Source organism: Myxine glutinosa, chromosome 1 (assembly GCF_964187855.1).
Source record: "Myxine glutinosa chromosome 1, kmMyxGlut1.1, whole genome shotgun sequence".
Taxonomy (NCBI): domain Eukaryota; kingdom Metazoa; phylum Chordata; class Myxini; order Myxiniformes; family Myxinidae; genus Myxine; species Myxine glutinosa.
The window spans coordinates 396,596,131-396,620,265 of NC_136261.1; the positions used below are offsets into that span (position 1 = coordinate 396,596,131).

The 24,135-nt window shown below is 41.9% G+C and overlaps 4 protein-coding genes across 4 annotated transcripts in view; 3 read left to right on the plus strand and 1 right to left on the minus strand.

Annotated features, from left to right (window-relative positions):
• Window positions 1-1,848: 1,848 nt before the first annotated feature.
• LOC144893974 (uncharacterized) lies at window positions 1,849-3,189 on the plus strand. Its single transcript, XM_078785254.1, has 2 exons — window positions 1,849-2,428; window positions 2,984-3,189. Exons 1-2 carry the CDS (start codon window positions 1,849-1,851, stop codon window positions 3,187-3,189), a joined length of 786 nt encoding a protein of 261 aa, XP_078641380.1.
• Window positions 3,190-4,445: 1,256 nt separating this feature from the next.
• Window positions 4,446-5,074, plus strand: LOC144893977 (ATP-dependent DNA helicase PIF1-like). The gene has a single exon (XM_078785264.1). The coding sequence runs from the start codon at window positions 4,446-4,448 to the stop codon at window positions 5,019-5,021; it is 576 nt and encodes a 191-aa protein (XP_078641390.1). The 3' UTR covers window positions 5,022-5,074.
• Window positions 5,075-5,753: 679 nt separating this feature from the next.
• LOC144893978 (uncharacterized) lies at window positions 5,754-9,925 on the minus strand. Its single transcript, XM_078785279.1, has 4 exons — window positions 9,262-9,925; window positions 8,554-8,809; window positions 5,921-6,040; window positions 5,754-5,811 (listed from the first exon to the last, which is right to left on the minus strand). Exons 1-4 carry the CDS (start codon window positions 9,923-9,925, stop codon window positions 5,754-5,756), a joined length of 1,098 nt encoding a protein of 365 aa, XP_078641405.1.
• Window positions 9,926-15,691: 5,766 nt separating this feature from the next.
• The window catches only part of LOC144889578 (uncharacterized), a 62,860-nt gene continuing 54,416 nt past the window's right edge, over window positions 15,692-24,135 (plus strand). Inside the window, exon 1 of the mRNA XM_078770324.1 lies at window positions 15,692-15,794. Coding sequence (XP_078626450.1) covers window positions 15,731-15,794 — 64 coding nt within the window. The 5' untranslated portion in view covers window positions 15,692-15,730. The remainder of the gene's footprint in view (window positions 15,795-24,135) is intronic.

Genomic DNA, 24,135 nt, shown 5'->3' on the forward strand with positions numbered 1-24,135 from the left:
ATTTGTCATTTGATGATCGGCAAAAATATGTTTCAGGAAATTACCGAAAGATATTTCTTCGATTTTTTTTATTATTACCGCTTCCATCTGATTTCATTTTTATCGATGGTTTTAGACTCGGTAAAAGAAATAATTGAGAACATTCACGCACACACGGGAAATTGCAGAGATATATTTTAAAAATCGCGCCACGTTGATATACGAAAATACACCGCCTAAAATAACAGGCATACAGTATATATCTTCGTTATTTCATTCAACATTATTACCCGGAAGTAAAATATGTTTCAGGAAATTACCGACAGATATTTCTTCGATTTTTATTATTATTTATATGTGCATACACTTTAAATAGGTTTATTTGAAATCTTTAAATTTCACAATGTAATTTATTTGTCATTTGATGATCGGCAAAACGATAGCACAAACACAATACTATTTGCAGGAAGAATGTCGTATCAACCCTCCGACGGCGCTACGGACGCGGACAACGAATCACACCTCACGTCTATGGACGCGAATAGCAACATTCCTTCAAGTTCTCGTGCGGAAGCAGTATCTCCGAGGGGTGCTGAAACAGACGATGGGAGATCACGACATCTTCAGCAGCAACGAGAAAGCCAAAGGAAGAGACGACATGCTGAAACGCCTGAGCAAAGGTCACAGCGCCTTCAGCTGCAAAGACAAAGGGCAAGGATGAGAAGGAGTGCTGAGACGGAGGAGGTGAGAGCGCAGCATCTTCAGGAGGAACGAGAGAGAGTCAGCTTGCGAAGGGATGCGGAATCTGCAGAGGAGACGTCACAGCACCATCAAGAGCAGCAAGAAAGAGATCGTATGAGGAGAGATGTGGAATCTGCAGAGGAGACGGCACAGCATCTTCAGGAGCAGCGAGAAAGAGATAGGATAAGGGAAGTTCTTGAGACAAGGCAGAGAAACGCGCAGAATGCAAGAAATTTCACTTCTGCTGACGTCGGTGCGATGGACAAGATTTGTCCACATTGTAGAGCGCTTCTTTTCCAAGGTGAAACAGCTCATTTTTGCTGCACAAATGGAAAGGTGTCCTTGGGAAATCTGGGACCTTTACCCCATCAATTACACAATCTGTTTGCCGGCGATGGACCCACAGCGAACGAATTCCGCAGGAACATCAGACAATACAACTGTCTATTTCAAATGACATCATTTGGAGGAAGCCAAGTTTCTCCTCGGCACGGTGCATGGAGCCCATCGGTCATAATTCAGGGTCAAATACATCATCGTATTGGTTCCTTCTTGCCAAATGCGGATGAACAACCGAAATTCCTCCAAATTTATTTCTTAGATCCACATGACAGCGTACAGTTGAGGATGCGGATACTCACCAATGCTGGTATTCACCGTGATATAGTTGGAGCATTAGAGACCGTGCTGAGACAAGTGAATCCTTACGTTCACTCGTTCCGCATGGCATGCGAGGAAATAGGCAATTTGCCAGAGGCGTTCGTTCTTATTGATCCCAACAGGAGACCAGCTGGTGAACATGAGAGGAGGTTCAATGGTCAAATCGCTGATGAAGTGGGTGTCGTTGTGAAGAATACTGTCGATCCTCAAGCTACAGCGCATCACATTGTATTGAAAGCAAGACGAGGAGCGCTGCAAAGTATTTCTGAGTTGCACCGTTCTTACGACGCACTCCAGTATGTTCTCTTCTTCCCATTCGGAGATGACGGATGGCAGCCCGAAATGAACATGACCAATGGCAGGAGATTGACTGCCATGAAATACTACTCCTACCGAATAATGAACCACGAGGATGAGTTCAACTACCTCCTCAGAGGGGGGCGTCTGTTCCAGCAGTATCTTGTTGATATGGCAGCCAAAATGGAAGGCACAAGATTGGCGTTTATAAGACTGAACCAGGCATCGCTGAGGTCTGCTACATACAGTGGCTTCACTGATGCTCTCAATGACAATGACGATTTGTCCAACATCGGACGCCGCGTACTACTGTCATCGACATTTGTAGGGGGGCCGAGGTATATGATGGAGCGATGTCAAGATGCCATGATGTACGTAAGAAAATATGGTAACGCGACCTACTTCATCACTATGACGTGTAATCCAAAGTGGCCTGAAATCTCCAATAACCTGTTTCCTCACCAAAGTGAGAACGACAGACCGGATCTCATTGCGAGAGTGTTCGAGTTGAAGAAAACAGTGTTCATTAAATACCTCACTGGATCAGAAGGCTTCTTCGGGAACTGTATCGCTCACGTTGTGTGTGTGGAGTACCAAAAGCGAGGTCTCCCTCACATACACTGTTTGCTGTGGCTCGATAAAGCTTCAAAGCCGAGACCACAAGACTATGATCGATTTGTACAAGCTGAAATACCAGATCCCGATGAAGATCCAGAGGGACACAGACTGGTGTTGAAGCACATGATCCATGGTCCATATTGTTCCACAGCAACTGGATGCTGGAAGAATGGAGCATGCAGACACAGATACCCGCGGTCATATGTCCGTACACACGGTGCGGAGACGATTCGTACCCCATATATAGAAGAAGATCCCCAGAAATGGGAGGATTTGAAGGGCACCAAGAAGGGAGGCAACGACGACCTGTTACAAATCAGTGGGTTGTTCCCCATAATCTCTATCTCCTGAAAACGTTTGATTGCCACATCAACGTTGAAATATGCTGCTCTATAAAGTCTATCAAGTATGTTATTAAGTATGCCATGAAAGGTAGTGATCAAGCTACGTATGCACTGCGCACAAACGACGAGATAACGGAGTACTTGACGGGTAGATACATTGGACCTTCAGAGGCTGTTGCCTCCATTCTTGGATTCTCAGTCCATGACAGGAAGCTGGCCGTTATCCGTTTAGGAGTACATCTGCCAAATGAACAACAGGTATTTTTTGCTGGGAACGTTCGTGAACAAAGAAATAATCCCAATATGGCCAAAACCACGTTGACAGAGTTTATGGATCTTTGCAGACGTGACCATTTCGCTAAGACACTGTTGTACGTGGATGTTCCGAGATTCTATACATGGACCAAGAAGAGATGGCAACGAAGAAAACAGGGCAGACCAGTGGAGGGCAACCATGGAATGTTTGAGGATGACATATTGGGACGAGTTTACACTGTTTCGCCGCGTACTGGTGACCTGTACTATTTCCGACTACTCCTCCACCACGTGAGAGGGCCGACTTCGTTTGAAGTCCTGAGAATGTGTGATAATGTCATTCTACCCACATTCAAAGACGCTTGCAGAGAAATGGGTTTGCTGCAAGGAGACGCTGTCTGGCGCGAGACTCTGGAGGATGCTGAGAGGACACGCCTTCCCAGACCCATGAGGGATTTGTTCGTTGTGCTCCTCACACAAAGTGAAGTCGACAATCCATTGGATCTATGGGAACGTTTCAAGGACGCTATGGCTGAAGATTATCTTCTAGCTCATCGACGATCTGCAAATGATCCCAATATTGCCATCAACGAGCGCCATCATGACTTGGCTCTATCGTATTTGCAGCAGAAACTGCAATTGTTGAACAGAACTGTTGCACATTTTCACTTGCCGACTCCAACGACTGTTCTTCGTCATGAAGGGATTGCCAACATTCACCTACTGAGAGAACTCCAATACGACACGGAGGAACAACAGCGAATCGTAGACGAAAGGCAGCTTCTGCTCAATGATGAGCAGAGAGTTGTCTATGACTTTGCGTGCGGTTGCATCCGCACGAATCAGTCATCAATGATTTTCATTGACGCGCCTGGAGGCACAGGGAAGACGTTTCTTATTAACCTGATTCTCTCTAAAGTGAGAGCGAATGGAGAAGTTGCCCTTGCGGTGGCCTCATCTGGCATAGCTGCTACCCTCATGCCTGGTGGAAGAACAGCGCACTCAAGGTTCCAAATCCCTCTGACACCGAGGGAAGATGGCGTATGCAACATCGATAAAAATTCCACTATCGCAGACCTCTTTCGAAGTACAAAACTCATCGTGTGGGATGAGTGTCCTATGATCAGGAGAGAGAGTTTCGAGGCTGTGGATCGCACGTTGCGTGATGTATGTGACAAAGACGAGCCTTTTGGAGGGATCTTGACGATATGCTGTGGTGATTTCCGTCAACTTCTGCCCGTGGTGAAAAGAGGGTGTGATGCTGACGTTGAGAATGCGTGCATAAAGAAGTCCTACTTATGGCAGAGCTTTGGAATGTTTCACTTGAGAACTAATATGCGACTGACCGACGGAAGTGGGCAGTTTTCAAGATTTTTGCTCGACATCGGCGAGGATAGAATCGAGCAAAATGCGGATGATGAGATAGATTTGCCAGAGGATATACTGCTGACAGCGAGTGGGCTCGATGAGTGCATCGATACCATATATCCATCATTCGCCAATCCGATGGAGGTTTTTTCAGCAAGGTATATATTAGTGCCCCTCAACGATATGATGCGAAACATCAATTCAAGAGGCATCACAAGGTTCCCTGGTGCTAGCAAGGAGTATGCTGCGTTCAACAGTGTGACTGAGGGTACTGATGCGACGCACTTCCCAACGGAATTCCTAGATTCCGTTGAAGTCTCGGGATTGCCGCCGCACAACCTCGAGCTCAAAAAAGGATCCCCTATCATTTTGATGCGGAACTTGGACCCTCCGAAACTTTGCAACGGGACGCGCATGATTGTTGAGGACATGCTTCGAAATATGATAGTTGCGAGGATCATAAGTTCAACGTTTGAAGGCGAAACTGTAATGCTCCCTCGGATCCGACTAAATCTGTCGGAAGCTGAGGATATCCTTTTGCAGCGCTGCCAGTTCCCCATACAATCCTGCTTCGCAATGACGATCCATAAGGCGCAAGGGCAAACTATGGAGAATGTGCTGGTCTACCTGGAGAAACCGGTCTTCCAGCATGGTCAGCTGTATGTGGCGCTCAGTCGAGGGAAGAGGAAAGAGAACGTGCGAGTTTATGTAAATGGAGGATCGTCGACAAAGAACATCGTCATCAGAAGTGTCCTCTGACAACAAAATCGTGGTAGTCCACGGGTCGCGTGTTTTTTCTAAAAAAAAAAAAAAAAAAAACGTGATCGGAGATAAGGGCCGAAATCACGTGTCACAGGTAAGTGATTTAGAACGCTGGAGAGGTGAGCCTTATGGCTTGCTGGCCCAAATAATCTCCCTGATGATGTCCAGCGTTCGCTTTAGTTCTATTCTCATATCTATTCAAACTGACTGACCCACGGGTCATGGGTCGTCTAGTTCTAAATAAAAGGATTAGTGAATCATATTTTTTGAGCAAATACTCCTGAATGAGCCTCAACCTTTTAGAGAAAAAAAAGTTAAGAAACCAAGAACAAAAAAAAAAATTGGGGGGAAAAAAAAAAGATTCATTACTTGTATGAGATTATTCCAACTAATAGGATCAATGATTCACATTTTCTGAGCAAATACACATCCATGAGCATCATCTTGGATTGAAAAAGGATATGAAAGAAAAAAAATCTATAAAAATTTAAAAAAAAAACACCACGAATACATCTGTTGGGCCTCCGAGGCCCAATGGCTGCGTTTATGTAGGATTTTTGACGCCTGCATCTAAGAGTTAAGATCGTCTCAGCCTTTTCTAGCATCCCAATATCACCAAAGAAAGGAACTTGTGATTGTGACATTGAAAAAAATTTGAATATTGAGTCACGCTCAGACTCCAGCACATTATTGTACGAAGTGAATACGGAGGAGGCTGCAAGTGTGACATCAGGGATAATTGGTTTCAGCCATATCGATCTCCTCAAAGGTCAATAATTTTGTTTGCCTGTAACACATGACATTGTAAAATTATCAAAACATTTCATGTGCTGGTGCAAATATGAACATTGAACTGAGCGGTATAAGGTTTGTCTTCCAATTTCAATAATTCCTACTTGATTTTTATTTTATTTTTGGCAAATTGAAAGGTGATTTTCAGCTCACCTGGAACGGATGCGATGGCGCGTCGTCCGTCAGTCTGTCCATAAACACCTGCAACTTCTTCTCCGAAACCGCTGATGGGATTGTGACAAAATTTGGCACAAATTATACTTGTTATGTTGTGACTAAAGTTTTTTCACGGCATAAAAAAAAAATCGGGGACTAAACGTGGTCCAGGTTTGACCTTTGACCATTTGAAAATGGATATTTGCTTTCTTCTCTGAAACTACACACACAAATTCGGTGAAACATTACCAGAACCTTCACCACCCGGGATGTACCAAAGTTTGTTCACGGCATTAAAAAAAAATTGGGGTCTCAGGTAGTCTATGGGGGGGAGCTTGCCCCCCAAAAGTTTTTTTGTTTGTTTCTTTGTTTAAAGTCTTTAAAGTCTTATGATTACGTCAGTATGATTGTACATGCTCTAGCAACTATTGAAATTGGTTAAAAATACCATGATATGGTTTAAAATACCTTTATTCAGTGTAGTATACTGCTTTATTATACCAGGTGAGCAACCAGGGGTATTGCCCCTATTTTTCTTCTATACTAGACGACCCATGACCCGTGGGTCAGTCAGTTTGAATAGATATGAGAATAAAACTAAAGCGAACGCTGGACATCATCAGGGAGATTATTTGGGCCAGCAAGCCATAAGGCTCACCTCTCCAGCGTTCTAAATCACTTACCTGTGACACGTGATTTCGGCCCTTATCTCCGATCACGTTTTTTTTTTTTTTTTTTTTAGAAAAAACACGCGACCCGTGGACTACCACGATTTTGTTGTCAGAGGACACTTCTGATGACGATGTTCTTTGTCGACGATCCTCCATTTACATAAACTCGCACGTTCTCTTTCCTCTTCCCTCGACTGAGCGCCACATACAGCTGACCATGCTGGAAGACCGGTTTCTCCAGGTAGACCAGCACATTCTCCATAGTTTGCCCTTGCGCCTTATGGATCGTCATTGCGAAGCAGGATTGTATGGGGAACTGGCAGCGCTGCAAAAGGATATCCTCAGCTTCCGACAGATTTAGTCGGATCCGAGGGAGCATTACAGTTTCGCCTTCAAACGTTGAACTTATGATCCTCGCAACTATCATATTTCGAAGCATGTCCTCAACAATCATGCGCGTCCCGTTGCAAAGTTTCGGAGGGTCCAAGTTCCGCATCAAAATGATAGGGGATCCTTTTTTGAGCTCGAGGTTGTGCGGCGGCAATCCCGAGACTTCAACGGAATCTAGGAATTCCGTTGGGAAGTGCGTCGCATCAGTACCCTCAGTCACACTGTTGAACGCAGCATACTCCTTGCTAGCACCAGGGAACCTTGTGATGCATCTTGAATTGATGTTTCGCATCATATCGTTGAGGGGCACTAATATATACCTTGCTGAAAAAACCTCCATCGGATTGGCGAATGATGGATATATGGTATCGATGCACTCATCGAGCCCACTCGCTGTCAGCAGTATATCCTCTGGCAAATCTATCTCATCATCCGCATTTTGCTCGATTCTATCCTCGCCGATGTCGAGCAAAAATCTTGAAAACTGCCCACTTCCGTCGGTCAGTCGCATATTAGTTCTCAAGTGAAACATTCCAAAGCTCTGCCATAAGTAGGACTTCTTTATGCACGCATTCTCAACGTCAGCATCACACCCTCTTTTCACCACGGGCAGAAGTTGACGGAAATCACCACAGCATATCGTCAAGATCCCTCCAAAAGGCTCGTCTTTGTCACATACATCACGCAACGTGCGATCCACAGCCTCGAAACTCTCTCTCCTGATCATAGGACACTCATCCCACACGATGAGTTTTGTACTTCGAAAGAGGTCTGCGATAGTGGAATTTTTATCGATGTTGCATACGCCATCTTCCCTCGGTGTCAGAGGGATTTGGAACCTTGAGTGCGCTGTTCTTCCACCAGGCATGAGGGTAGCAGCTATGCCAGATGAGGCCACCGCAAGGGCAACTTCTCCATTCGCTCTCACTTTAGAGAGAATCAGGTTAATAAGAAACGTCTTCCCTGTGCCTCCAGGCGCGTCAATGAAAATCATTGATGACTGATTCGTGCGGATGCAACCGCACGCAAAGTCATAGACAACTCTCTGCTCATCATTGAGCAGAAGCTGCCTTTCGTCTACGATTCGCTGTTGTTCCTCCGTGTCGTATTGGAGTTCTCTCAGTAGGTGAATGTTGGCAATCCCTTCATGACGAAGAACAGTCGTTGGAGTCGGCAAGTGAAAATGTGCAACAGTTCTGTTCAACAATTGCAGTTTCTGCTGCAAATACGATAGAGCCAAGTCATGATGGCGCTCGTTGATGGCAATATTGGGATCATTTGCAGATCGTCGATGAGCTAGAAGATAATCTTCAGCCATAGCGTCCTTGAAACGTTCCCATAGATCCAATGGATTGTCGACTTCACTTTGTGTGAGGAGCACAACGAACAAATCCCTCATGGGTCTGGGAAGGCGTGTCCTCTCAGCATCCTCCAGAGTCTCGCGCCAGACAGCGTCTCCTTGCAGCAAACCCATTTCTCTGCAAGCGTCTTTGAATGTGGGTAGAATGACATTATCACACATTCTCAGGACTTCAAACGAAGTCGGCCCTCTCACGTGGTGGAGGAGTAGTCGGAAATAGTACAGGTCACCAGTACGCGGCGAAACAGTGTAAACTCGTCCCAATATGTCATCCTCAAACATTCCATGGTTGCCCTCCACTGGTCTGCCCTGTTTTCTTCGTTGCCATCTCTTCTTGGTCCATGTATAGAATCTCGGAACATCCACGTACAACAGTGTCTTAGCGAAATGGTCACGTCTGCAAAGATCCATAAACTCTGTCAACGTGGTTTTGGCCATATTGGGATTATTTCTTTGTTCACGAACGTTCCCAGCAAAAAATACCTGTTGTTCATTTGGCAGATGTACTCCTAAACGGATAACGGCCAGCTTCCTGTCATGGACTGAGAATCCAAGAATGGAGGCAACAGCCTCTGAAGGTCCAATGTATCTACCCGTCAAGTACTCCGTTATCTCGTCGTTTGTGCGCAGTGCATACGTAGCTTGATCACTACCTTTCATGGCATACTTAATAACATACTTGATAGACTTTATAGAGCAGCATATTTCAACGTTGATGTGGCAATCAAACGTTTTCAGGAGATAGAGATTATGGGGAACAACCCACTGATTTGTAACAGGTCGTCGTTGCCTCCCTTCTTGGTGCCCTTCAAATCCTCCCATTTCTGGGGATCTTCTTCTATATATGGGGTACGAATCGTCTCCGCACCGTGTGTACGGACATATGACCACGGGTATCTGTGTCTGCATGCTCCATTCTTCCAGCATCCAGTTGCTGTGGAACAATATGGACCATGGATCATGTGCTTCAACACCAGTCTGTGTCCCTCTGGATCTTCATCGGGATCTGGTATTTCAGCTTGTACAAATCGATCATAGTCTTGTGGTCTCGGCTTTGAAGCTTCATCGAGCCACAGCAAACAGTGTATGTGAGGGAGACCTCGCTTTTGGTACTCCACACACACAACGTGAGCGATACAGTTCCCGAAGAAGCCTTCTGATCCAGTGAGGTATTTAATGAACACTGTTTTCTTCAACTCGAACACTCTCGCAATGAGATCCGGTCTGTCGTTCTCACTTTGGTGAGGAAACAGGTTATTGGAGATTTCAGGCCACTTTGGATTACACGTCATAGTGATGAAGTAGGTCGCGTTACCATATTTTCTTACGTACATCATGGCATCTTGACATCGCTCCATCATATACCTCGGCCCCCCTACAAATGTCGATGACAGTAGTACGCGGCGTCCGATGTTGGACAAATCGTCATTGTCATTGAGAGCATCAGTGAAGCCACTGTATGTAGCAGACCTCAGCGATGCCTGGTTCAGTCTTATAAACGCCAATCTTGTGCCTTCCATTTTGGCTGCCATATCAACAAGATACTGCTGGAACAGACGCCCCCCTCTGAGGAGGTAGTTGAACTCATCCTCGTGGTTCATTATTCGGTAGGAGTAGTATTTCATGGCAGTCAATCTCCTGCCATTGGTCATGTTCATTTCGGGCTGCCATCCGTCATCTCCGAATGGGAAGAAGAGAACATACTGGAGTGCGTCGTAAGAACGGTGCAACTCAGAAATACTTTGCAGCGCTCCTCGTCTTGCTTTCAATACAATGTGACGCGCTGTAGCTTGAGGATCGACAGTATTCTTCACAACGACACCCACTTCATCAGCGATTTGACCATTGAACCTCCTCTCATGTTCACCAGCTGGTCTCCTGTTGGGATCAATAAGAACGAACGCCTCTGGCAAATTGCCTATTTCCTCGCATGCCATGCGGAACGAGTGAACGTAAGGATTCACTTGTCTCAGCACGGTCTCTAATGCTCCAACTATATCACGGTGAATACCAGCATTGGTGAGTATCCGCATCCTCAACTGTACGCTGTCATGTGGATCTAAGAAATAAATTTGGAGGAATTTCGGTTGTTCATCCGCATTTGGCAAGAAGGAACCAATACGATGATGTATTTGACCCTGAATTATGACCGATGGGCTCCATGCACCGTGCCGAGGAGAAACTTGGCTTCCTCCAAATGATGTCATTTGAAATAGACAGTTGTATTGTCTGATGTTCCTGCGGAATTCGTTCGCTGTGGGTCCATCGCCGGCAAACAGATTGTGTAATTGATGGGGTAAAGGTCCCAGATTTCCCAAGGACACCTTTCCATTTGTGCAGCAAAAATGAGCTGTTTCACCTTGGAAAAGAAGCGCTCTACAATGTGGACAAATCTTGTCCATCGCACCGACGTCAGCAGAAGTGAAATTTCTTGCATTCTGCGCGTTTCTCTGCCTTGTCTCAAGAACTTCCCTTATCCTATCTCTTTCTCGCTGCTCCTGAAGATGCTGTGCCGTCTCCTCTGCAGATTCCACATCTCTCCTCATACGATCTCTTTCTTGCTGCTCTTGATGGTGCTGTGACGTCTCCTCTGCAGATTCCGCATCCCTTCGCAAGCTGACTCTCTCTCGTTCCTCCTGAAGATGCTGCGCTCTCACCTCCTCCGTCTCAGCACTCCTTCTCATCCTTGCCCTTTGTCTTTGCAGCTGAAGGCGCTGTGACCTTTGCTCAGGCGTTTCAGCATGTCGTCTCTTCCTTTGGCTTTCTCGTTGCTGCTGAAGATGTCGTGATCTCCCATCGTCTGTTTCAGCACCCCTCGGAGATACTGCTTCCGCACGAGAACTTGAAGGAATGTTGCTATTCGCGTCCATAGACGTGAGGTGTGATTCGTTGTCCGCGTCCGTAGCGCCGTCGGAGGGTTGATACGACATTCTTCCTGCAAATAGTATTGTGTTTGTGCTATCGTTTTGCCGATCATCAAATGACAAATAAATTACATTGTGAAATTTAAAGATTTCAAATAAACCTATTTAAAGTGTATGCACATATAAATAATAATAAAAATCGAAGAAATATCTGTCGGTAATTTCCTGAAACATATTTTACTTCCGGGTAATAATGTTGAATGAAATAACGAAGATATATACTGTATGCCTGTTATTTTAGGCGGTGTATTTTCGTATATCAACGTGGCGCGATTTTTAAAATATATCTCTGCAATTTCCCGTGTGTGCGTGAATGTTCTCAATTATTTCTTTTACCGAGTCTAAAACCATCGATAAAAATGAAATCAGATGGAAGCGGTAATAATAAAAAAAATCGAAGAAATATCTTTCGGTAATTTCCTGAAACATATTTTTGCCGATCATCAAATGACAAATAAATTACATTGTGAAAATTAAAGATTTCAAATAAACCTATTTAAAGTGTATGCGCATATAAATAATTTAAAAAATCGAAGAAATATCTCTCGGTAATTTCCTGAAACATATTTTACTTCCGGGTAATAATGTTGAATGAAATAACGAAGATATATACTGTATGCCTGTTATTTTAGGCGGTGTATTTTCGTATATCAACGTGGCGCGATTTTTAAAATATATCTCTGCAATTTCCCATGTGTGCGTGAATGTTCTCAATTATTTCTTTTACCGAGTCTAAAACCATCGATAAAAATGAAATCAGATGGAAGCGGTAATAATAAAAAAAATCGAAGAAATATCTCTCGGTAATTTCCTGAAACATATTTTTGCCGATCATCAAATGACAAATAAATTAGATTGTGAAAATTAAAGATTTCAAATAAACCTATTTAAAGTGTATGCGCATATAAATAATTTTAAAAATCGAAGAAATATCTCTCGGTAATTTCCTGAAACATATTTTACTTCCGGGTAATAATGTTGAATGAAATAACGAAGATATATACTGTATGCCTGTTATTTTAGGCGGTGTATTTTCGTATATCAACGTGGCGTGATTTTCTTCCCGTTTTTTTTCAACCGAGTCTAAAACTATGTTAGCGACTGTGAAAAATGAAATGATATATCGAATTTGATTTGAAATAAAGCTGGGAGAGAGAGCAAGACACCACGGGTCTACAAAACAGGCCTCAAAGCTATGCGAGTTAATAAAATGGTGGATATTACTACTCTCTCAAAGGGGTAAGCCACGCCCCCGGACCGATCGAATGTTACACACAAACACGCAAGATTTCAATTTTATAATTATATAGATAGATATAGATTTTTCAGTTTCTTTCTGTTTATGATTTTGATGTTTTTTTATAGTTTTAATAAATCCAGAGTTTATCTATTGGACTCCCGGTTTTCCTAGTTTTTTTTACCTTATTCATTCCCGCATGCCTTTTATATCATACGATGAGGCGCTGCTGGGAGTGGGGGTTAGAGGGGTGAGGGCAGAGCTCCCGGCACTGCCTGGCTGGGTGAGCTTTACCGATAGGTGGTTTCAGCCATGAAAGAGTAACAGAAAAGCACATAAACTAAATTATTCATAAGATTTCCAACATTTTCAATGTGCAATATGTGTCAGAATTCATACGTAGTTTTATCCCATGCAGTATCTTGCGGGGCGTGGTGGCGGAGCATTTATATTGTACTTTTGCAAAATTTGGTGGAGATTGGCCCAGCCGCTTATACCCCATGTGCGCGAAGCAAAAGGTGGAACTAAGCAAATGGCGCATGTCTGTCCGTCTTCTTTCTATCTGTCTGTCTTATCAATTTATGATCATCAGTTTATGATGGAGGAATAGAACGAATGTTATATTTTGAACATGAAAAGGAAGACAGGTTTGCCATTTTTACCGTACTTTGGCTTTGCATTTGTCCTCACCGCACATGCACAGAGGAGCGAGATAATATTGTTACTCTGTCTGCCTGTCTGGCAGCAGTCAAACAATATTGAAAATCATTCCAAACAGGAAACTCACTTTTTTAAGGATATTACAAAGGACACAAATAACAGGCACAAATAACTAATGTAGCTGTGTTGGATACAGTAATGTAACAGACGCTGGGTAAAATGGTGGTAAAACCCGGAATTAATTTCTTTATACGCCTTTAAACCTCTTTAAACCATTATCCTAAAATACGCCACTTGGTGTCTACGCCATACAAATACGTCATTACTTATCCAATCTCAACCAAACTTGCCAGGCGGACGACATGGCTATGTACAGATAATTTCCACGGCATTCCGTGGTGATCAATAAAGTCTCCATCTCCTAAACTGCGATTCAACGTAGTCTTATTATAGTGTGTAAGGGTGGTGTACAAGACTGCATCAGTAGCGCTAAACTTCCAGATTTATTAACTGTCTTTAAAATAATTATTTTATGAAAATTGTAGTATGAACTTGAACACTGCGTAGGGTATCGTGCTCTATGAACTCGAGTTTCCTCGCCAGAGGGAGAGGCTTTTGCATTTGGTACGTTTGTTTGTCCATCTGTTTGTCCACACAGAACCTGAGTATCCTTTTCTCTTTAACCGTTCGTTCGATTGACACGAAAGTTCCACCATAGGGGCACCTCCTTCTGTATAATTGTTTAATGATAAGACGTCATCGGTCACGTGGAACGGACGCCATCTTGGAAAACGGAAAAACTATGCACCTCCACATCTCCGAAACCACTCCATGGAAAAAATGGACCTCTGCCTGGTTGGCCATATCACTCAATGGTGAAGAATCACTTTAAAAATTATACTAGCTGGATCCGGATCTGGATCTTCACCAAAATTGAATTTATTCTTCATTGTCACACACACAACCGGTCCAACAAGTTTCGTCCAAATTCATCCATAACTTTTTGAGATATCCTGCTATATATCCTTTTTGGCCCTATCTCCCAATGGTGAAGAATCACTTTAACAATTAAATAATTATCATATCCGAATCCATATTCAGATCTTCACCAAAATCCAATCGATTAGTCCTTGTCACACACACAACTGGTCCACCAAGTTTCGTCCAAATCCGTCCACAACTTTTTGAGATATCCTGCTATGTATCGTTTTTGGCCATTTCTCCCAATGGTGAAGAATCACTTTAAAAATTCTAGTAGCCGGATCCGAATCTTCATCAAAATCTAATCATTTCGTCCTCGTCACACACGCTACATCTCTGCCAAATTTCATCCGAATCCGTCCACAACTATTTGAGATATTCTGTTCACAGACAAACAGACAGGGGTGAAAACATAACCTCCATCCACCTTTGGTGGCGGAGGTAATAAAACACCACACAATCACGTCCTGTCGAGGTTCTGCAATCTCTGATTGCTCTTTCTTAGTTTAACTTAGCATAGACCTAACGCTTCGCTCCCTTCCATGAGCCTCGATAATGTATACAAAAAATGCCATAAATTAAATAATGTCTCCAAACGAAGTCCAAAATTCTGATCATGATAAATCCCACGAACTAATAACAAAAGAACATCGGTAGAAATCTGTCATGCCGAAAACAAAATGGCGTACGTAATAAATAGATGGTATCCCAAAGGCTGCAGAGCAACTTTTACACTTATGTCTCGATGTCAAGTTGCTTCAAATCCGTTTATCGGTGAACTATCTCGAGTTGGATAAACATCGATTATATCGAAGAAGAGTCTTCTTTTTTTGAAGATCTTTTTGAAGCTTTGAAGATTATCGAAGACCTTTTTTTGCCCCCGTTTTTAATCACCCCAGAATCGGTTTTAAAAGTATAAATGTTATTTTCGCCACCTCTTAATTTCTCCTCTTCAGTCCGAGTTTCCGGTCTCCCCTCTCACAACAAAGACGCCTGAGAGTCGTCGGGTGAGAAAACAAAGAGGGAATCTGAGAGAGCAGAGCGTGCTGTGCGATCAGGCGCTGACGTCACTTCCTCCTTTGTGGTTTTGCTCATTGCTCCTCGTGGTTGGTCTTGTCCTCCACGTGGAAATGTCTCCCGACGTTTGGAGATAAGAAAAGAGAAAATACCTCCTCGAAAAAAAAAGAGAACTTTGAAAACGAGTGATACCTTTTCTTTTTAATCTCTGCACAGTTACATGACGGAGAATGGGAGATCGGGGCGTCCTCGGTCCAGTTCCCACCTGGTTGAAGATCCAGGGTCTATCGGAGGAGTCTCTCCGAGCTGTGGTTACGGAGATGGGGATCGAGGTCTTCGGAGCTCTCTGTGCCCGAGCCGAGCCCGCTCCAGTGAGGGATCGACTGTGTTCTTTGGCCGCACGAAAGTTCACCTTCACCATGTACGCGGAGCTCTGTCGGTACATGGAGTCGGTCCGTACGGAGCGAAGATCAGAACATGGAAAGGTCGCCGAGGAGACCGCACGCCATGATGAAGTCATGCAGATCAAGGTTCAAGACGAGCTCCCGGGAATTGGAGAAGATGAAAGAGAACCCGAGGATGGTGAGTTGCAGAACTAAAACTTCTTCTTTTTCTTCCTCTACTACACTAACCAGAGGGAGGTGCTGTTCTTCATGACGTCAGTAGCAAATGATGATACCTGGGGATCTCAGGTGGACTATGGTGTGACGGTGTGTGTAATCTTCCTTAATGAACTGAAGGAGAGCTGCTTTTATTTATTTATAAACGGAGTCGAGGCTCGTGGAGGAGCTGGGACACATGACCAGGACGAAATCCCACTATATTAAATAAGGCAATTCTCTCGTATGTATGTATGTATGTATGTATGTAATATGTATGTATGTATGTATGTTTGTATGTATTATATAATACTAGTGAGGTCCCCGTGCGTAAGGTGAGAGGCCAGAAGCAAACAGGCAATGCAGAAACGGCGAATGCTAAAGCATGAAACCAATAAAATCCACATTCCTGTAGAACCTTCAGTCGCACGTCAGCCATGGACAGCAAGTTCGTGAAGGACTTCCATGAAAAACGTACCCGTTCGCAAACAAACGGGTACGTTTGTACTATACCCAGGCAATGGCGAATCTGCACATGGCGATCCGCGAATTTCACGTTTAGAAAGTAGAAACCGTCACGGCATTTCGTCATTCATTTGAACTCGATCTCTCTTTTTTTTCATTCCAAACAGCATAACTCAAATCACAAATGAAATAACATTGATATAAAAAATAACTTTTAACAACATTCGTGACATAAACAAATATTTAAATCCTGATGTGAAGTTCCGTACAGTTGGGTGAATACAATTACGAATTCAAAATCATTTATTTATTCAGAATCAGTATTCACTCGATTCCAATCATCAATTGATACTTTAACAAAATACTGTTTTAAATTACGGTTGTATTGGGATATTATCAAACCCGCGCATTGCCGTCATCTGTCCACTTCCAGATTCGTGGCAGGTTCATAATTCTCATCAAAATCTAAACAGTATTTGTAGAATTTCAATAAAAGCCTGTTCACTAAAATAAATAAAATAAAATAAATATAAAAATATAAAATATATAATATAAAATAAATATATAAAATATATTACTTACTTACTGCGTCGAGCTTGCTCGGCATTCCATGACACGTTTCTTCCATTCATCTCTGTCACTCATGGCATTAAGTAGTTCGTTAACCAGACACCCAGTATCATTTGTAAGCTGATCGATATATGTTTTCGCAGGTCTCCCTGGTGCCTGTTTGCCGTGAGTTGGTAACCAAAGTAAAACATCGCTTGCGAGCTCATCTTTGTTTCTCCAGCAGTGCCCAGCGAATCTTAATCTGCGTTGACGTATGGTTACACTGATTGGTGGGATTTTTGCATACAATTCATAATAATATATATAATATATATTATAATATAAAAAATATATAAACATAAACATAAAATAATATATAATATATATATAAAATATATAAATATATAAAATATATAAATATTTTATATTATAAATATATATATTATATAAATATTATATTTATTATTATATTATATATTATATATATGATAATATATAATTATATATATTTTATATATATTATATATATATATATTATTATATATATTATATATATATATATTATTATATATATTATATATATATATATATATATATATATTATTATATATATATATAAATATATATTATATTATATAAAATATATAATATATAAAATAAAAACATAAAATATATAAAAAATAATATATAAAATAAAATAATATATAATAAAATAATAATAAATATAAAAATAAATATAAAAATAAAAAAATTTATAAATATATATAAAATAATAATAATAATATATAATAAAATAATATAGAAAATAAAAAATATATAAAATAAATAATATAATACAATAAAAAAATATATAAAATAAATAAAATAAAATAAATAAAAGCCTGTTCAATAAAAGCCATCACTGTTCATATCAGTAAATATTATTCCATCGTGTTTGGAAAATTAGAAAAATTGGAAAAATTTGAAAAACAATATTGCCTATTTTACTCCAGGGGTCCCAGGATTACCCAACAAAAATATCGTTGCGATCGGTTCAGCCGTTTTTGCGGTACCTGGGAACGGATGGACGGATGGACAGACGGACATTTGGTGAATTATAGTAAGATGTATGTATATAGTATTATGTAATCTGTTTGTATGTAATATGTATGTTTGTATGTAATATGTATGTTTGCAATATGTTGGTAGGTTTTTATGTAATATGTATGTATACTATAAAATATGTAGGTTTGTATGTAATATGTATTTATGTAATTATGTATGCATGTATATGATATTGTATGTATGCAATATGTATGTTTGTATGTAATGTGTACTAGCGTGATTCGGTGCGGTCCGCGCACCTCACCAAACGTCGTTTCGGAGGGATAGGCATCTTTGATCATTTTGGTGTCTTTTGGGTCTTCATGGTGTTTTGGATCATTTGGGCCTTTAAGGGGTCTTCGGGGTCTTTGGGGTATTTTGTGTCTTCGGTGTCTTCAGGGGCTTTTGGGTCTTAAGGGTCTTTTGTTTCTTCTGGGTCTTTAAGGGTATTTTGGTTCTTCTGGGTATTTAAGGGTCTTTGGGGTCTTCAGGGTGTTTTGGGTCTTCAGGGTGTTTTGGGTCTTCAGGGTGTTTTGGGTCTTCAGGGTGTTTTGGGTCTTCAGGGTGTTTTGGGTCTTCAGGGTGTTTTGGGTCTTCAGGGTGTTTTGGGTCTTCAGGGTGTTTTGGGTCTTCAGGGTGTTTTGGGTCTTCAGGGTGTTTTGGGTCTTCAGGGTGTTTTGGGTCTTCGGTGTATTTCTGGTCTTCGGGGTATTTAGGGTCTTCGGGGTATTTAGGGTCTTCGGGGTATTTAGGGTCTTCGGGGTATTTAGGGTCTTCAGAATGTTTTGGGTATTCAGGGTCTTTTGAGTCTTCTGGGTCTTTTGGGTCTTCGGAGTCTTTGGGTTCTTTTTTTTTTGGATACATGATCGAGGCTCGTGTAAGAGCTAACATTGATCACAAAAAGACAAACTGACACATAAAACATATGATAAAGGGAATGGGAGACAAGATGGAGAGCAGGGACATCGGGAGATCTGTGGGAGGGAGAGGGCTTGGGAGAGGAGGCATGGTAAGGGGAGGGGGGTGGGGTGGGAGAGGTTAAAAAAAAACACATACCGGTAGACACTGCTAGGACTTCCAGGAAAGAAGTCGGTATTTCAAAAAAGTGGCTCTGGGGTGAATTAACGGGGGTAGAAAAGATCAAGGTTTTGGATGGAGGGAGATAAGAGATTGTGGTGAACAGCTGTTTTAAAGACCTGGAGGGAGGAGTGGGATTGAAGAGAGTGAGGGAGTTTGTTCCAGAGGCGGGAGAAAAGGGGAATGAAAGAGTGAAGGTGAGCAGAGAGCCTAGATTTTGGCAGTTTAACTATAAGATGGTTGCTGGCAGATCTTGTGCGACCTGCAGTAATATTTGGGGGACAGAGCACAGACAGAGCTGGGGGAGCAAGGCTGGAGAGTAGTCGGTAGAAGACAAAGACCGCCAACCTGCCTGCGGTGAGTGAGTGAAAGGCCCTCGGAGTAAGCTTCATCGCGGGAGATTATTTTCTGATCTTTTTCCTCTCTTCCTCTTCTTCTTCTCATTCTGCACTAACCAGACGGAGGTGCTGTTCTTCATGACGTCAGTAGCAAATGATGATACCTGGAGATCTCAGGTGGACGATGTTGTGATGGTGTGTTTAATCTTCTTCTGGGTCTTTTGGGTCTTTTGGGTCTTTGGCGTCTTTTGGTCTTCTGGGTCTATGGGGCCATTTGGGTCTTTTTGAGTCTCAGGGCCTTCAAGGGTATTCTGGGTCTTCAGGGATCTTGGTGGTCTTAAGGGTCTTGGGGGAATTGAAGGGTCATCAAAGGCTGCAGATCCCTCAGGGTTTTTTTTGGTTTTTGGGGGTTTTTTTGTATACAAGATCGAGGCTCGTGTAAGAGCTAACATCAATCACAAAAGAAATAACCGGACACACCAAACATACAATAAAGGGAGTGGGAGACAAGATGGGGAGAGAGAGGGAAGCACACAAGTACAACAACAGAGAACAGGAACGTCGGAGATCTGTGGGAAGGAGAGGGCTTGGGGGGGAGGAGGCATGGGAAGGGGTGGGGGGGGGGGGGGGGTGGGAGAGGTATAAAACAAATGGACACTGCTAGGACATCCAGGAAAGAAGTTGGCATTTCAAAAAAGTGTATCTGGGGTGAATTAGCAGGTGTAGAAAAGATCAAGGTTTTGGATGGGGGAAGATAAGAGATGGTGGTGAACAGCTGTTTTAAAGACCTGGAGGGAGGAGTGGGATTGAAGAGAGTGAGGGAGTTTGTTCCAGATGTGGGAGAAAAGAGGAATGAAAGAGTGAAGGTGAGCAGAGAGTCTTGATTTTGGCAGTTTAACCAGAAAGTCTCAGCTCACCAGTGTCTCAGCAGTCTAAACGTAATTAAGAGGGTTAATTAAGAGGGTGTTAATTTTATTTGAAGAAGAAGAAGACGTTTTGGTCGCATATAAACAAACATAACGGGATAACCATATACGTTTGCTCTATTATAAGATGTTGGTGTGTAATATGTATGTATGTTTGTTTGTAATATGTATGTTTGTATGTAATATGTTTGTTTGTATGTAACATGTATGTCGGCTTGTATAAAACCACCTTTTGAGGCCATTTTTCCCCGCAGAGCGGGGGTTGGCCTTTTTCAGGCACCGTGGTCCCCTTTTTGAAGCAATGTTTTACCGGATGCCCTTCCTGCCGCCAACCCTGTTGGTCACCTTTTGCGACACACAGGGAATTACCAGTGAACTGGTACTCAATTTGCCGACCTCGGAAGGATGACAGGCTGAGTCAACCCCCCTATTGAAGCGATAGACCGGGGTTCAAACCCATAATCCTTGGATCCCAAGCCGGCACCCTAAACGCTAAGCCAGCACCAGGCTTATGGACATTGTAACGGGGATCATCACGACGATTGGAGATTGGAAATTCCAACTCAACTCACTCTCACGGGGAACTGTAACTTGCACACGATTCTGACCGAGATGTTCTTTTACTCAACTCAACTGCCAACTCAACCCCTTCCCAATTGCCGTCTGACCTCAGAACTCAGGTGGGGGGCTCGGAGCAGGGTTATATGGCTCCGCCCCGGCCCGACTCAAATGTTACAAAACCCTGCCTCTGGTCGTCGTGGTTAGCCACTCCCCTCGAGCCCTGATTGGCGGCCTGTGCTTACCGACCACTCCTCCTGCCGCACCTTCCTTCGGCCTTGGTAGATTTGTTCAGGCCTGCAACGTGGCATTTCAGCGCCAAACCAAAAGCATCAAAGCAAAGCGCCAAAAGAACACCTAAGCTCACTGGCCTACCCAACGCAAAACTAAACACAGGAAAGGACTACGCTTACATTCACGAAGAAATAACTGAACTATTGCGAGGCTTCATGTTGTGGCGCGTCTACCTATGAGGGGGAATTGACCTTTATTCCAAAACCACAACAACATAATAACTAATAATTTCTTTGCATAAATGAAATGAATGCTGAAGAACGAGCAAGAAAATTTAAGGAATATAATCAATTACTTTCAAAAGTTGTTAAACAACAGGAAGAGATAAAGAAGAAACGGAGACAGAAACTAATGGGTGAAGAAATATTTGAAAGGAAACAAGAGAAGTTTTTTTAAACTTCTTTTAAAATCTTCTGAACAAAAAGCGGTCTCATTTCAAAATCCGAGGGTGGAATTTACTCCCAAAAAACGTCAAATGTTAGAAGACCTTAACCAAATAACAGAGCAAGATCTTAGAGATATAAGAGATAGAAGAGATAGAAGAGAATTAGAATATCCAAAATATGGTGATGAAGGATTATTTCAACAAGTTGAGGAGATATCTACCCTCCCTGATTTTGTTGAGAATGTGCTTCAAAACAAGGAATATAAGGGGGATACAAAAACCATAGCGGGTCTCATTCCAACAGAAACACCAAGAGTGTTTCTTCTTGTTAATGAAAAGGTAGTGTTAATTAATGATGAAATGAAGTTTTTGAGATCTGTTCACCCAAATGTTAAATTAAATCCCAGATTAATGTTTCTTTTTACAAAGACCGGACGGATTCAGTGGTACAAAATATTTTGATGCACCACTTGATATGGAAAGAGAGGAAGATGGAGAGTATATTGAGTTGTTAAACGCGCTTTATTATAAGGAGCATCTTAAGGTTAAATATAGTAAGAATAAGAAGGAAGAAGACATTATTGATGCTTCAGATAAACTTGGAACGAGTTCAGGCTCTGGTGTTAGTTTTCTTCCGAGTGACTCATCACAATTAGTTAATAGACTATTACTGTTGCTTTGTGGTAAGGAGGTGGGAAACAACAATTGTTTTAATGAAATATCAGCCATTCTAGATCAGTTGATGACTATGAAAATAATTAATAAATATCAATACAAAGATCTTTTATCTCACATACAATAAAATGAGAATCATCACAACTCTTGGATTTGATTTTATGAGTGATCACACGGCTTCATTCCCGCACCCAATACAACTTGATCCCACAAAAGAATATGAAGCGGCGTTATTGTCTATGGAAACCTATAATACCTTGTTTAATATCACAGAAAAGAATAACAAGTTTAGTTATGATGCGGGAACTGGATATAAAACTATAGAAGTACCCCCCGGAGCTTACGAGATTCCTATACTATGTTCAGAAATTTCATGTGTTATGAAAGAAAAAGGTGATGAACCAAAAAATATCGAAATAGATACTCAAAAACGCACATCAAAATCAACTATTAAACTTAAAAATAATTATAAAATAGATTTCACAATTACTAATTCATTCCGAGAGATGTTAGGTTTCTCCGCAAAAAAGCTTGAGAATAATAATACGTTTGTCAGTGATAACGTCGTTGACATATCCTCAGGTATAAATTTGGTGTTGATTAACTGTGATTTGGTTGATGGTGCTTATGATGATGGAGTAAAAACAAATACAATATTTTCATTCAGCGCTTATTCAACCCCAAAAGGTTATAAATTCAATATGGAACCAAAGAATCTCTCCTATTTACCCGTGTCAGGAAAAACCATTTCTAAAGTAAATTTTAAGATAACCGATCAGGATCACCGTACGGTTTCTTTCAATGGTGAAATTATATCCATCATAATTCACCTACGTGAAGTTGTTCAACAAACAATTGTAGATCAGCTACGTGAAGTTCTTCAACAAATAATTGAAAAAATTATATAATAAATATAAACTAATTAATAAATGAACATCCAACTGTTTTTTCTATAATGTAGTTTTAACACGAGTGATCAAGATAAAAAGAAAACTTACCAAGAGTTAGCGTTTGGAGAAATAGGACTTGTATTTACTCGAGAAATAGGAGAGGTTACGTTAACGTCGAGCGGGGAATTTTTAATTCCATCAAAATTTTCAATGGAGGATAAATTATCTTTTGAAAAATTGTTTTGGCCACCACACACTAATTATTCACGACAAGAACGAAAAATCAAAGCGGATAAATTGAAAAAATTAAAACTAAAATGTTTAAAGTTTTTATTCTACTTAGAATAAAAACACGTTGTTGCACGAAAACATGAGTTAAGCAAATATAAAGTCATTTCGAAAGGTGATAGTAAAACAGCTGGGAATGGAATTGGGGAAGGTATGTACCTTTCACCCTACTATAAGGGTCAAGGTATGTATCTTTCACCGTACTGTAAGGGTGAAGGTATGTTTCTTGGGAGAGGATACTCTAAGCCTACGAGAGAACGTGGTGCAGGAGATCAATTTAGAAATAAAGGAGATGGGTTAATTGATACTCTAATGGGTATCGGTTCAACTATTCTGAAAACATAAAGACCTAATTGGTTCAACCGCCTCTGCTGTGGGAAATGTAGCGGGTGCTGTAAAGAGTATAAAAGACGCTCAAAAGGAGTCTCATAAATTATAAGCACACACACACACACGCACACACACACACACACACACACACACACACACACACACACACACACACCTTTAGAGGCCATTTCTCCCCGCAGAGCAGGGGTTGGCCTTTTTCGGGCACCATGGTCCCCTTTTTGAAGCAATGTTTTATGGCCGGATGCCCTTCCTGCCACCAACCCTGTTAGTCACCTCTTGCGACACACAGGGAATTACCAGTGAACTGGTACTCAATTTGCCAACCTCGGAAGGATGACGGGCTGAGTGAACCCCACTGGTGTTAATTCAGCGATCGACCGGGATTCAAACCCAGGATCCTAGGATCCCAAGCTGGCACCCTAACCACTAAACCAACACCAGGCTC

Bases quoted from the DNA above. Each gene is read 5' to 3' on its own strand.
- LOC144893974 (XM_078785254.1), top strand. From the start codon at position 1,849: ATGGCAGCCAAAATGGAAGGCACAAGATTGGCGTTTATAAGACTGAAC. The intron at 2,429-2,983 runs GTCCATATTGTT...GGATCTTTGCAG, and splicing joins GTTGAAGCACATGATCCATG to ACGTGACCATTTCGCTAAGA.
- LOC144893977 (XM_078785264.1), top strand. From the start codon at position 4,446: ATGATGCGAAACATCAATTCAAGAGGCATCACAAGGTTCCCTGGTGCT.
- LOC144893978 (XM_078785279.1), bottom strand. From the start codon at position 9,925: ATGGCAGCCAAAATGGAAGGCACAAGATTGGCGTTTATAAGACTGAAC. The intron at 8,810-9,261 runs GTGCGGAGACGA...CCACGTTGACAG, and splicing joins GTCATATGTCCGTACACACG to AGTTTATGGATCTTTGCAGA. The intron at 5,812-5,920 runs GTAGGAATTATT...CATGTGTTACAG, and splicing joins AAAAATAAAATAAAAATCAA to GCAAACAAAATTATTGACCT.